Source organism: Salvelinus sp. IW2-2015, linkage group LG28 (genome assembly GCF_002910315.2).
Source record: "Salvelinus sp. IW2-2015 linkage group LG28, ASM291031v2, whole genome shotgun sequence".
NCBI classification, from domain to species: Eukaryota; Metazoa; Chordata; class Actinopteri; order Salmoniformes; family Salmonidae; genus Salvelinus; species Salvelinus sp. IW2-2015.
Window position 1 is genome coordinate 92476 of NC_036868.1, and position 13260 is coordinate 105735.

At 42.5% G+C, this 13260-nt stretch overlaps 2 protein-coding genes across 2 annotated transcripts in view; one reads left to right on the plus strand and one right to left on the minus strand.

The window, feature by feature from the left end:
* Positions 1 to 2556, plus strand: part of LOC111954477 (endoplasmic reticulum membrane protein complex subunit 7-like) — a 10067-nt gene extending 7511 nt beyond the window's left edge. Inside the window, 3 exon segments of the mRNA XM_023974254.2 lie at positions 48 to 186; positions 1441 to 1521; positions 1846 to 2556. Of these exon segments, the coding sequence (XP_023830022.1) occupies positions 48 to 186; positions 1441 to 1521; positions 1846 to 2001 (376 nt within the window). The 3' untranslated portion in view covers positions 2002 to 2556.
* A 4010-nt stretch (positions 2557 to 6566) lies between these two features.
* LOC111954565 (muscarinic acetylcholine receptor M5-like) lies at positions 6567 to 9884 on the minus strand. Its single transcript, XM_023974396.2, has 2 exons — positions 9646 to 9884; positions 6567 to 8618 (listed from the first exon to the last, which is right to left on the minus strand). Exon 2 carries the CDS (start codon positions 8528 to 8530, stop codon positions 6908 to 6910), a length of 1623 nt encoding a protein of 540 aa, XP_023830164.1. The 5' UTR covers positions 8531 to 8618; positions 9646 to 9884; the 3' UTR covers positions 6567 to 6907.
* Positions 9885 to 13260: the final 3376 nt, after the last annotated feature.

Here is a 13260-nt window from a genome sequence, read left to right on the forward strand (position 1 = left end):
GTAGGGAAGGAGACATCTTGTTGTCTAAGCGGTGGTTGACTTCACAGGGCCCGCCTGGTGAACTTCATCAAGACGTCTGAGGTGATCCGCCAGCCGTACCCGCTCCAGCTGAGGTCCTCTGGGCCACACACCTACTTCATGAAGAGAGAGACCTGGGGGTGGACTGACTTCCTCATGAATCCCATGGTGAGATGATCAGATGTGAATGATGCATAGAATAGTGTTTACTGTGTCCCTTGGCACTTATTCTGAAAGAGGGCCATGCTMTGTCATCAGATTCTAAGTAAATGTGAAGTTGTCGCTTTGTGATTGGAGGAGAGTCCTACTGTGGTAATAGTGTAGTATTACTGTATTGTAATTGCTTTACTGTCCCATGCAAAGGTATCATACCGGTCCTTCAACACACATGCCTCCCTAACAGGTGTCATTTAACTAGTGCCTTTTTTTGCATGGTGTTTGTACTAGTGAGTAATAGAATAAAAGGTTTAGCCAATATCAGAAAAATAATAGGTGGTGCCCTCTGCTGTTTAACATTTGACTGTCATCAAGGCAAAGGGTGGCTACTTTGAAGAATCTCAAATATAATATATATTTAGATTTGTTTAACACTTTTTTTTGTTTACTATGTCATCCCATGTGTGTTATTTCATAGTTTTGATGTGTTCACTATTATTCTACAATGTAGAAAATAGTAAAAAAAAAATAAAGGAAAACCCTGGAATGAGTGGTACTGTGTGTGTAATATACACTACCGTTCAAAAGTTTGGGGTCACTTAGAAATGTCCTTATTTTTGAAAGAAAGGCATATAGATACTCAACTAGTCTGAAGAAGGCCAGTTTTATTGCTTCTTTTAATCAGTACAACAGTTTTTAGCTGTGCTAACATAATTTGCGAAGGGTTTTCTAATGATCAATTAGCCTTTTAAAATGATAAACTTAGATTAGCTAACACAACGTGCCATTGGAACACAGGAGTGATGGTTGCTGATAATGGGCCTCTGTACTCCTATGTAGATATCCCATTAAATATCAGCCGTTTCCAGCTACAATAGTCATTTACAACATTAACAATGTCTACACTGTATTTCTGATCAATTTGATGTTATTTTAATGGACAAAAAATNATCAGCCGTTTCCAGCTACAATAGTCATTTACAACATTAACAATGTCTACACTGTATTTCTGATCAATTTGATGTTATTTTAATGGACAAAAAATGTGCTTTATGTTAAAAAACAGTGACATTTTTAAGTGACCCCAAACTTTTGAGTGTGTGTGTGTGTAGATAGAGAGATATTGTAGATATCATTTATTTATTTTTTTACTCTGCATTGTTGGAAAAGGACCCGTAAGTAAGCCTTTCACTGTTAGTCGACACCTGTTGTTTACGAAGCGTGTGACAAATATTTGATTGATTTAATGCGTGTCTGATTCCCCAGGTCCTGATGATGGTCCTTCCTCTGCTCATTATCGTCCTGCTCCCTAAGGTTGTCAACACCAACGACCCTGAGATGAGAAAGGTAAACAAGGACAGCTGAACTCTGACACTATTATCTCTCTCTCTCTCTCTGACACAACTCACGACAGGTGACTAGAGATATCTGCCATCCAGTACATTCAATGTTGTTCCATTTAGATAAACMTGCTCATAATCTAAGTGTATATTCCATAGTAAGGGAACTCCCCTCATCCGCCACCAATGTGAAGCACCTACATAATCTGTTTGTGCTGTCTTGCCAAATCTCATCGTCATGCCATAGCAGAAACAGATCTGAGACCAGACTATAGGTCACACCAGTGTCATACTAACTAATCTGGTGTGTTTATTCACTCTACCTTCCCAGGAAATGGAGCAGTCAATGAACATGCTGAACCCCAACCCTGAGCTACCTGACGTGTCTGAGTTCATGACCAAGCTGTTCTCCGGCTCCAAGAGCTCTAGCAGCAAGGCTGTAGGTGGCAGCAAGGRTAGTGGCCGCCCAGCAGTCAAGAGGAGGTAGTACCAGAACATTACATGTACCCCCGGGGCCTGAGGAACCACTCTAACTAGTCATGCCATGGAAATAATACAATTTTTAAAGAGATTTTTCATTTTGTCTGTTGTACAGTTGTTTTTTGAGAGGGGTCTTTTCATTTTGGTCTGAAATACAAGTCTGGCTGTCTGATAGTAAGTGGAATGACTGAGGATATGAGAAGGCTTGAGGTTTAATTAGTATTTTTTTTGCACTGCACTGTTGAAACCCATTTTACTCTTCATTTGATGTTTTGCATTGTACCTGTGAGTGACTTTGTTATGCCTGCTTGGTCCCTTCATATACTCCTTATTGTTTAACCCTTGTCTCCTTGGATAGATGGGATAATTGTCTCTAACAACCCTTGGGTGTGTGTACTACTTTACTGCGGCATCATACATATATGTCAATTCTAATTCTTCCACTACTTGAATGAGAGATTGCATTAATATTCAGAGATTTTATTTTTTTGAGTTAGGGCCTAGGTCATTGGTATTCAACTCTGACCCTACGAGGTCCGTAGCCTGCTAGTTTTCGGTTRTACCTGGTAATTCATTGCACCCACCTGGTGTCCCAGGTCTAAATCAGTCCCTGATTAGAGGGAAATATATATTATTCTTTTTTAAGCAGTGGAACTGGCTTCGGGGTCCAGAGTTGAATATGAGGGGTCCAAGTAATACAACTGTGAATGGACTGTAAAATGGATATAATTTTAATTATCAAGAAGAAAAAATACTTATTTAAATACCAAGATGAAATAAAATGTAAATGGTGAAACTGTCTCGTTATCAGTTGTGTTCTGTGGATCGTGTATTCCTTGGGGAGGGAACTTGAAACATTTAAAGGAGAGCCACACACTCTAGGAGCTCAGATGCAATAATTGAACCTAATATCCAACGTTTCGACAGACAAGATGTCTTCATCAGGGTATAATGACACACTGCGGGGGTGACGAGTTTATAAAGTGTCAAAGGACACACACACAGGTGTCTGTAGTCATGGCTGGGTGTTGCCTGATATCATTGGTTCATTCTCAGATATAAAAATAACATACCAAAAACTTGAATGGATAGCATACGATCATAGATACAATTTGGCTACATAGGCCTACAAGCATTTYCAATGAATAGTAAAATCACAATGATCACAAGAATGACTAATGGCTTCTGATCAATGTCTACAGACCGAAGGGAGCAAGGGTATTTAAATTAAAAGATCCAGGCAGCCTCTCATCTTAACAATACATTTTCCCTCCTGGGGAGGGTGACATGTTCGATGCCMTTACAARGTAGGGGCGAAAGCYAGTGATTTGTTTCCAAAAAGTGYGCCGCAACTYGATAAATCGTGTTTTTGCACCTAATGGTGCTACGATGCGCCGAGATTTGTGCTTTTAATCGCACTTTGTTTTACCCACACACTTTTTACCACAAGGACAAGTTATAAGGTAAATAACACGTGATAACACCTTTTAATTAATTGGAATCTGTTTCCCTGTTTGGGGGTGTTTTTAAGGATCTACATTCATAAGTGCCATTGCATTGAGCACAGCCATTACACTTGTAYTTTCCAACCAGTAGGGGCACAAATAGATGTTGTGCAGTGATATCGTAGGGTGGTAAATCAGAGTTTACCAATTGATCTCTGAGATTTCTTCTGCCCCGTGAAAATATGCCCAGGGGAGGGCCCGAAAACACATTACCAATACTGTCATCGGATCTTAGAATGTGCCAATGTTTGTGAACGATTCCCTTTAATTCGTTCAGAGCACTTTAAATAGCGGGTAGATAGAATGCTTATTTTTGTGAGACTCCTTGAAAAAGATCATGTCTCGGTTTGTTTTGAAWTTTCTCAGTGGCAGTATTAATCTYACCATTTTTGTACACCCTCTCCTTTAATTTTCTTTGCGTTTCAGCCATATTTCTGTCAATCTTTGGGAAGGGAACACCATAAAGACCGTTGGCAGTGCTCAGCGGGCGGCTGTCCTGTCGCCTCTGACCATAGAACATCTGCCGTCATTTTCCTGACTACGTGTTGAATCACCACCGTTCGCCTACACACAGCAGTTTATCTAATGCGCACGGCCGCTATGGTGTGTTCCCTCTCTTTGACTGTCATGTTCTAAAACTGCCTTATTGGAATGTCTGGCGGTTTCTATGGGGATGTGGAACATCACTGATTAATAAACATTGATAAAAAATGTATCAACCAGTCAGTTTAATGGTTAACCCACATGAAAGTGGTTTAACTAGGCACAGTGTAGGTTATTTTCCAATTCTCCCGAGGTGAACACTGCTCTGGCCATGTATAAAGCATTGGATTGCTGTTTGTGGGCTAGAGGGAGTGTGAACCATATTTCTTACACCTGATACATCTTTTAATTGCTAGATTTCTGAGTGAAGTTCTTAGTTATCATACCTTGGTTTTGTGTTGTATTTTGCATTTATCATAAAGTGGTCCCTGGGGTTTCTTTAAAAAAACGGTGTATCACCTGCACAGTTTGTAAAGTGTAAATGAATTGAGATGACATCGTCATCCACTAGCTACATCTCCCGACAACTTCTCCAGGCTTGGACAGCTGTTTAAAAAAAAAAAAAAAAATGGAAGCAAACAGAGGCAAAGTGTAAATATACATATTAAAACGTATTGTCCATGATACATGTCCTCAATAAAAACCACTTGATGATCAATTACACTCAGGGTTGCTATAGGGACAACTGTTATGATTATTTACTATTTATAGACCAATCTAACATGGGAGAGATCGTTGTGTGTCCGGAAGGGCTCCGTATGTAATGCACTGCTTTAGCAAAGGGGCAGCCACCTGCTCTGTTCTGAAACACATCAGCTTGGGTAACATTTGCAATGGCCCACTATTCTCTGTCTAGATCCCTGTCCTCTAGGTGGGTGTCACTAGTCACTCAGTCAGATTGCTGTCCTCTAGGTGGGTGTCACTAGTCACTCAGTCAGATTGCTGTCCTCTAGGTGGGTGTCACTAGTCAATCAGATCCCTGTCTTCTAGGTAGGTGTCACTAGTCAGTCAGATCGCTGAGGTGTCTCTCTGTTCTCTGTAAAACTCCTGGTACATAGGCAGGGTATGAAATGAATCCTGTCATTCACAGGAGAGATCATGTTGATGTGTTCCAGAAACAAAACAGTCGTGATGTGTTAGCGACTGTAGCCCAGGGACCAATGAACCACATGAGTCACCTCAGATCACTGTCTCCTAGGTAGTTGGTGTCCCTTTGTCCTCTGCAAACCCCTCCTGTTACATATGCAGAGGGTTTCAATCATTAATGTTCTATTATGTTATACATGAATAATAATAATTAATAATAATTACAGTCTGTGTAATAAAAGCAGAGTGTGCCCATGTTTATATTTTAAACAGTTTTGTAGGTGTCAGTTTCCTTGACTCCCCCATGCTGGGAACCATGTCCTTAGATGTAGGGTCTTCTGTTGTGTTCCCATGCTGGGAACCATGTCCTTAGATGTAGGGTCTTCCGTTGAGGTTCTGTTTCTGTAATAATAATACTTTCAACACGTTGTAAACAAAGCATTGTGTTTACAAAAGAACATTCAGAGAATCTCTACTGATATTTTTCAATTGGTATTATTTCACTGATCAGATCAAAGGGACACAAGCAGCATACTATACAGTAGAGAGCAAGAGAAACATAGATCCATTCACAATGTCAGCGTCATCATGTCCTCTGATCGCAACACAAGGCACAGAACTTATAGAGGAAACATTTTACATTAGAAAGAACGTATGTATTGCAATAGTATACAGCTTCAAAACCTACCTCAACCTCATGGGTACTTAAGGTACTGCAGGTGAGGAGTGAGCGTCTCACAATTAGTTATGCTGTGTCCAGTGTCCACGTTTTACAGTAGGGGCAATGACTATATGAAATGTAATATTTGTAGGAGGATGTTATTTTGGGTTGGGATGTGTTTACATCAGTGGAGGCTGCTGAGMGGAGAACAGCTCATAATAATGGCTGGAATGGAGCCAATGGAATCAAACACCTGGAAACCATGGAAACCAAGCCCGTCCTCCCCAATTAACGTGCCACCYACCTCCTGTGGTTTACATGTACGTACGGTGTATAATGTGATTCACCTCTGGCTCTGCTTACAGAGGTAAAGAGGAATGATGGTAATGAGTGTGTTCGCGATGAGTGGGCGTGTACAATCTCCACGAAGGCTTCTAATTGCCATTATATTGAAACTGCAGACCAGCATAACAACCTGTAAACATCGTATAATATTAGCCCTTGGATGCAAGATCAATCTACTTTAACTGAAAGAACACGACTAAAATGAATGAATTACGATTATAAATATTTAACTACTAGAAATGCACAAGGCAAAGTACGTTACATACAACTGTAAGTAAAATCTTTACAAAAACTTGGAGGTGTAAAATGCTTTCTTTATACAATACAACAAACATACTTGTTGAACTGTGTGTAATGCGTTCAATATGTACATTCTATGAGAATCACAGAGTAGCTGTGATTATTAGCCGTGTAGTGGGGGGGGGGGGGGGGCTCCAGGGCCAAGTTTGGGAAACCCTGGGGTACATGACAAATTATGAGTTTCGAAAGCCTCCATTTCATGTGCAACTTTTTATAATTTGATTAAAGCACAGATGCATTCACCAGACACTGCTCAAACGCTATGCCAGTTTTACAGTTCATAACGTTGGGTCAATTGTGCTTCGTTGATTAGTGCTTGGCACTAGCAACACCAGTTGTGGGTTTAATACCCATATGGGCAATATATGCTAGACATATCTGCTTACTGTACAGAGAGTAGTGTTTGGATAAACAAAAGGGGTCTGCTGCTGAATGCCCAAATATATATATTCTCTATTCCGCACCACATCATGTCATCTTGCCTGTTTGATTGCCGGGTTCTGTCCGCACCAGTACAGCTTATCCTCCCCTCTCTTCTTCCTCCACTGACACATCAACAGCATCTTAAAGGTCTTCTGAAAAGTCTTATTACACAACGCATAACACATGGGGTTYATGGTGCTGTTGACATAGCAGAGCCAGTAGCCCAGGTGCCAGAGAGACACAGGGATACAGTCAGAACAGAAGGTGGAGATGAGCACCATGATGTTGTACGGCGTCCATGTTAGGATGAAGGCCAGGAGGATGGCACTGAGGGTCTGGGCAGCCTTCTTCTCCTTGATGAGGACCATCCTCTTCCTCTTGGTGATCTGGCTCTTCAGGACGGGGTCCATGGGCTTGGTGGTGGTTGTGGTGGTGGTGGAGGATGATGGAGAGGAGTTCTGGTGTTGGTTCTGTCCTCCTGTCTGGTCAGACTCAGAGAGACACGGAAGGGCTGTTTTAGGGTCTGTGTTGGGTTTTTTGTCATTCTGAGGGCTGCTGGTATCCTTCGAGACCGGTTTGAACTTGTAGGAGATTCCCTTCTTGCTGGGMTTTTTCGGAGGTGGGGTGGCGGTCGGAAAGTACTCGCTTTCTTCGTCATCACCATAACCAGCGGGCGCCTGTCCGTTTTCAGTCTGACCTTGACCTTTGGACGACCCCTGGGAAGTTGCAGCGGAAACAGGATGATGAGTCTCCTCTTCAGATGAGGTGTAGCTGTTGAAGGATATGACCTGGTCGGCCCGGGCCCAGGCCAACTCGTCCGACCGGGTTGTGGTCTTGGTGACGTTACTRTGATTGGACGAGGACCACGAGGCCTGGTTCCTTCTGTCCCTCCTGTCGTTGCTGGAGCTGAAACAGGACCGTAACATAACTGTTTTCTGGGGTTTATTAGCAGTCTCTGGGTGACCAGATGTGGTGAGGCCCTGCAGCTCAGCCAGGTCCTTGGTGCGTTTCTCTGTCTCCTTGTAGATCTTACAGTAGAGGAAGGTCATGATGGAGACAGGGATGTAGAATGCTGCGATGGCGGTGCCGAACGTAATCACCGGCTCGGAGAAGAACTGGATCTGGCATTGGTCTGCCGGGACAGTCCGACCTCCGACAAAGTACTGCCAGCACAGAATAGGCGGTGCCCAGAGGACAAACGACACTAGCCACGCTAGACCAATCATAATAGCCGCCCTCTTCGGCGTCCTCTTGGCCCTATAGGTCAACGGCCTTGTGATGGAGAAGTACCTGTCGAAACTGATGACTAACAAGTTCATAACGGAGGCATTGCTGGCCACGTAATCCATGGCTAACCAGAGGTCACAGGCTAGGTTCCCTAAGGACCAATAGCCCATTAGGATGTATGAGGTGTATAAGTTCATGGACAGGACTCCTATTATGAGGTCAGCGAAGGCTAAGCTGAGAAGGTAGTAGTTGTTGACTGTCTTTAGTTGACTGTTGACCTTGAACGACAGCATCACAAGAACATTGCCTACAACTGTTATCAGGCTGACGATGGCTGATACGGTCGCTATGGTGATGACCTCCCATAGGTTGTGTGGGACGTGCTGAATGTCTGATGTGTTGCTTTCGAACGTGGAGTTTTTGATCTGGAGGTCCTTGACGTCCATTTTGAGTGGCTGTCTCTTTATGTTACAGTGAGGCGATAGATAGGGAATTGTCTCTCTGTGGCTCCATTATTATTTACCGTGGGCTCTCCTGAAAGAAACAAAAAAAAACAAGGATAAGACACACTATCTATATCTTGGTGTATCTTTCAAAAATCAGTTTAGGCTTTTTGACTTTAAAAAATTATTTWAAAAAATCATATGTAATTTGTTGTTTGATAAATGTTCATCACTGAAGTTTTCTATTTGGTTTATAATTATTTAAACAATTGGTCATTCATGTTTTTCATATCTTGTAATTTGTAAGTCATTCAATGATTAATCATTGTTAGGCGGAAACAATGACCCGAGGTGGAGGTGACAGCGGGACCTCGAGTGGTGAACACAAGGTACGGGGAAGACGGACAATATGGAATGGGAAGGGGCAAAAGGGACCATTATCGAGGCCGAGGTGTGCGGCGGGTCACCTGCCACATTTGGAAGGGTGAGGAGCTGGTTAAACTTATCACACTCAAATAGCTGTTGTTGTTGCGATATCGATAATCAGTTCATTAGCTAGCTAGCATGTTGAACATCTCCGGAAAGTCTTTGAACTAAAATTGTCTAGTTATCGATCACGTTTTCAAGTGAAACACACGTCATTGGAAGTCAGTCATTGCATGTGTGCAATGTTGTTGGTGTTGCTAAGCACAGCGCATGCCGAATGGCCAGCGTGGGACACTTCTCACCTCGGCAAGGATGTAAACATATTGAGTTTCTTTTTTTTTTTACACATTTCATCAATACCAATGCCCTCATCCAACCTAATTTTCACATATGGAAAAAGTTGGATACAGCCTTCAACTGTAAGCTTGAGAGAAGTCCAAAAAAATACTAGAGATGTACAACTCAGTCAAATTGTTACATGTTGTGTTTATATTTTTGTTCAGTGTAGTTTTAAACATGTCTATTGCAAATTGAGTTACAAAACCATGATGCATCTGCAAAAATCAACTATCAATCTGAAGACCAAGATGTCAAGTTTCTGGCAAAGTATCTTACTGTCACGTTCGTCATAAGGAATGGACCAAGGCMCTGCGTGCGTAGAGTTCCACATATTTTAATAAATAGAAACTCACCAAACAAGTACAAACGAAACGTGACGTTCTGGACTACTCACAGGCAGCTACACAAACACAAGATCCCACAAAGCACAAAGGGGAAATGGCTGCCTAAATATGATCCCCAATCAGAGACAACGATAAACAGTTGCCTCTGATTGGGAACCATAACAGGCCAACATCGACATATAAACGCCTAGATGACCCACCCTAAATCACACCCCGACCTCACCAACATAGAGAATAAAAGCTCTCTATGGTCAGGGCGTGACACTTACTTTAAAAACATTTTAAATTTTTGCCTGAATTTTGTACATTTTCACCCCAAAATTCTCAGGTCATTTTATAAAATTTTACTTGAGAAAAAAATGCATTTATTTGAATTAACCAAAAAAATATGTTGCTGTAGTTTGTCCATAAATCATACAAACTAGTTGAATTCGCTTATATGCGTTCAGAATGAGGTTCTTATTCTGATCAAAAAACATCATTATAAAATAGTTAAGTACAGATACTAATCTCAGTCATCCAACTTCGTAAAAAAATTACAACTTTTCTTTGGGTGGGGGGGGGTCAAATGTCAGTTTCATGACCCAGGTAAGGAATGCCTGACGTTTTCCTTTTAAATGACCTAGCCAGTGTGGTCCTGACAACAGATTTAGCTCTGTCCTGACTGAGAATGTCATTCAGAATATTCTTGCTTGTATTACAAGCTTGAGCTTTGATGAACAGTGCTGTCAGTCCCGCCTGTCAGTTAGGGTAGTCTTACAACTTGTGATAGTTTCAGAAGACATGTCTTTCTCTGTCCTTATGTAGCCTATCCAGAACCGAGTAAATGTGCCAGACACTTAGCTAGACTTTTTCTTGTTTTGCCTTGGAAAGGCATATCATATTCCTTAGGAACAGCACTAGATTGGCTCATGCTTGAAGAATGAGAGGTAGGCATACTATATAAGATGGGCATTGGCCATTGTTCTCCAATTCTAAATACTGGCACTATCTAGAGAAGCAGTGATTCACTGACATAGCATAGCCTGAACATTCTAGCCTAATTCAACTCCCTGAGATCACAAGTTGCACACAGCAGTTGCGCAACATTACATATTTATCCTTTTATTTTGGGGTGAAAGAGTATACTCTGTTGAAAGTATAATTACACATCATGTAAATTACAAAGCCATTATTGACCTCTGTTAGCAAACCTGAGACCTTTTTACTAACTCATAGCTGGTTAACTACGACCTATTATTAGGAAGAGTTCTCTCAAGCCTGCCTGGTTAAATATAAAAAAAAGCTCTCCCTCAACCTAGAATAGTAAACATTTAGGACACTAGAGAGAGAGGTACTAGGGAGAGAGGAGGAGAGAGATGTACTAGGGAGAGAGGAGGAGAGAGAGGTACTAGGGAGAGAGGAGGAGAGAGAGGTACTAGGGAGAGAGGAGGAGAGAGGTACTAGGGAGAGAGGAGGAGAGAGAGGTAACTAGGGAGAGAGGGAAGGAGAGAGAGGTACTAGGAGAGAGGAGGAGAAGAGAGGGTACTAGGGAGAGAGGAGGAAGAAGAGGTACTAGGAGAGAGGAGGAGAGAGAGGTACTAGGAAGAGAAGAGGAGAGAGAGGTACTGAGGGAGAGAGGAGGAGAGAGAGAGGTACTAGGAGAGAGGGAGGAGAGAGAGGTACTAGGGAGAAGAGGAGGAGAAGAGAGTACTAGGGAAGGAGGAGGAGAGAGAGGGTACTAGGGAGAAGAGGAGAGAGAGAGGTACTAGGGCTGGAGCAATGCTCTGATAAGGCCTCTGTGTGGAGGACATGAAGGTTAGGTAGACTTAAGTGATTTTATAACACAATTTTTTTCTCTTTCTCTACCTCCCGCTCCCTCCTTCTACCCCAGCATATCTCTCTATCCTTTCTACCTTGTTCCATTTGCCCTTCTCTCCCTCTATCTCCCTGCACCTCTATCTCCCTGCCCCTCTATCTCCCTGCCCCTATCTCCCCCTCTATCTCCCTGCCCCTCTATTTCTTTGCCCCTCTTTCCCCCTCTCAGTGTCAGAGTGTTACTGTGGTGATGTGGCTTGGTGGCTCCAGTGCTTAATTTGAAACGGATCCTGCTGGAACAGGATTCGTCACCTCTCAGTTTTATGGACTGTTTCGTTCCAGAACCTATTTACCAGGATCCAGTACCTCTCATGGCATGAAACATCATTTTCACTGTTTGCAATGTAAATTCATAATTCAAGTTGCCTCCTCTGTAATTCTCCTGCCCCCTAAAAAAAAGGGTTGCCTAATGTGAAAATGTAGATTTTCTGCCAGCGCCTGGTATTCTAAGAATTTATTTGGTTTGGGCCCTGCCCAAGTTTATGGTTTACACAACACTGTAGCCTAGAGACCAGTTGCTGTGTGCCTGTATCTCTCACAGAACAAGAATGAAATTCACTTTCTATGATCTCTTTCCCTCTCTCTGCTCTGATAGTGACGAGCCTGCAACTCTCATCTCTCCGTAGTTGTACTTTATCATTTGTTTCCTGATAGAATCATAGTCGTGGGAGGGGTCTTGGTGGGGATGCAGCACCGCTGATAAATTAAAATACATTTGCCAAAGTTATAGAGTTATATTTATTTTCAGAAATAAATTAAATTATTCATAATACTACACCAGGAGTAGCCTATAATTTAGTCACAGAGGATCAATAGCTGTGGATAGTGTGTAGTCCAATCACAAGGCACGCCTACAGCCGAGAACGTGGGGCAAATCTGTCAGTGAACAGTATGCAGCCAAAACAGGCCTTATATTTTATATTTTATCAATTTCCAAATAGCCCTATTGAGCGAACAGCATTGTTTTTACAAATGAAAACGAAAGAGAGGCTTTTGGCACCAGCACATCYGCCTCTGCCGGTGAGTGAGCTGCTCATCATTGGGTGAGTCATTTGAAACTCTAAAGAGTTTTTGGATTGTAATTTCCTCTTCATATTGTACAATAGGTGTCTCCTCCACACACCGAGGCTATTGACGGATTCAATACAAGGTCGATATTAATGATATTCTCAGTTTGTCAGTGTCAAGGTAGCCTGACATTTCTATCATATTAAAAAAAAGATTCTGCCAAAGTCTCCAGTCATGTGAAATTACATAGAATTGCATGAAATGTGTTTACAAAAGGCCCAATTTTTCCCAGKCCCTAGGCTGCAAAGAAATGTATGCATTTCTACTCTAGGCTAGACCACAACGCAGATGTTAAGATATGCATGCAATGTTTTATTATAAAAGTGATTTTCCGGTATCTCAGAGCTCCCCAGGTCACCCCCCTCTCACTTTTTGTTCTGGCACATCCRGATTTACAAATTAAGAACTGAGTGGCCCCTCTCTCCTCTCAGAGGGTTACTGTGGTGACGTGTTGGCCTGGTGGCCCCTCTCTCCTCTCAGAGGGTTACTGTGGTGACGTGTTGGCCTGGTGGCCCCTCTCTCCTCTCAGAGGGTTACTGTGGTAACGTGTTGGCCTGGTGGCCCCTCTCTCCTCTCAGAGGGTTACTGTGGTAACGTGTTGGCCTGGTGGCCCCTCTCTCTCCTCTCAGAGGGTTACTGTGGTTTCACGCTCCTCCTCTCACAACCCACCATCTCTCTTTGTCTCTTGTCCTCCCCCCG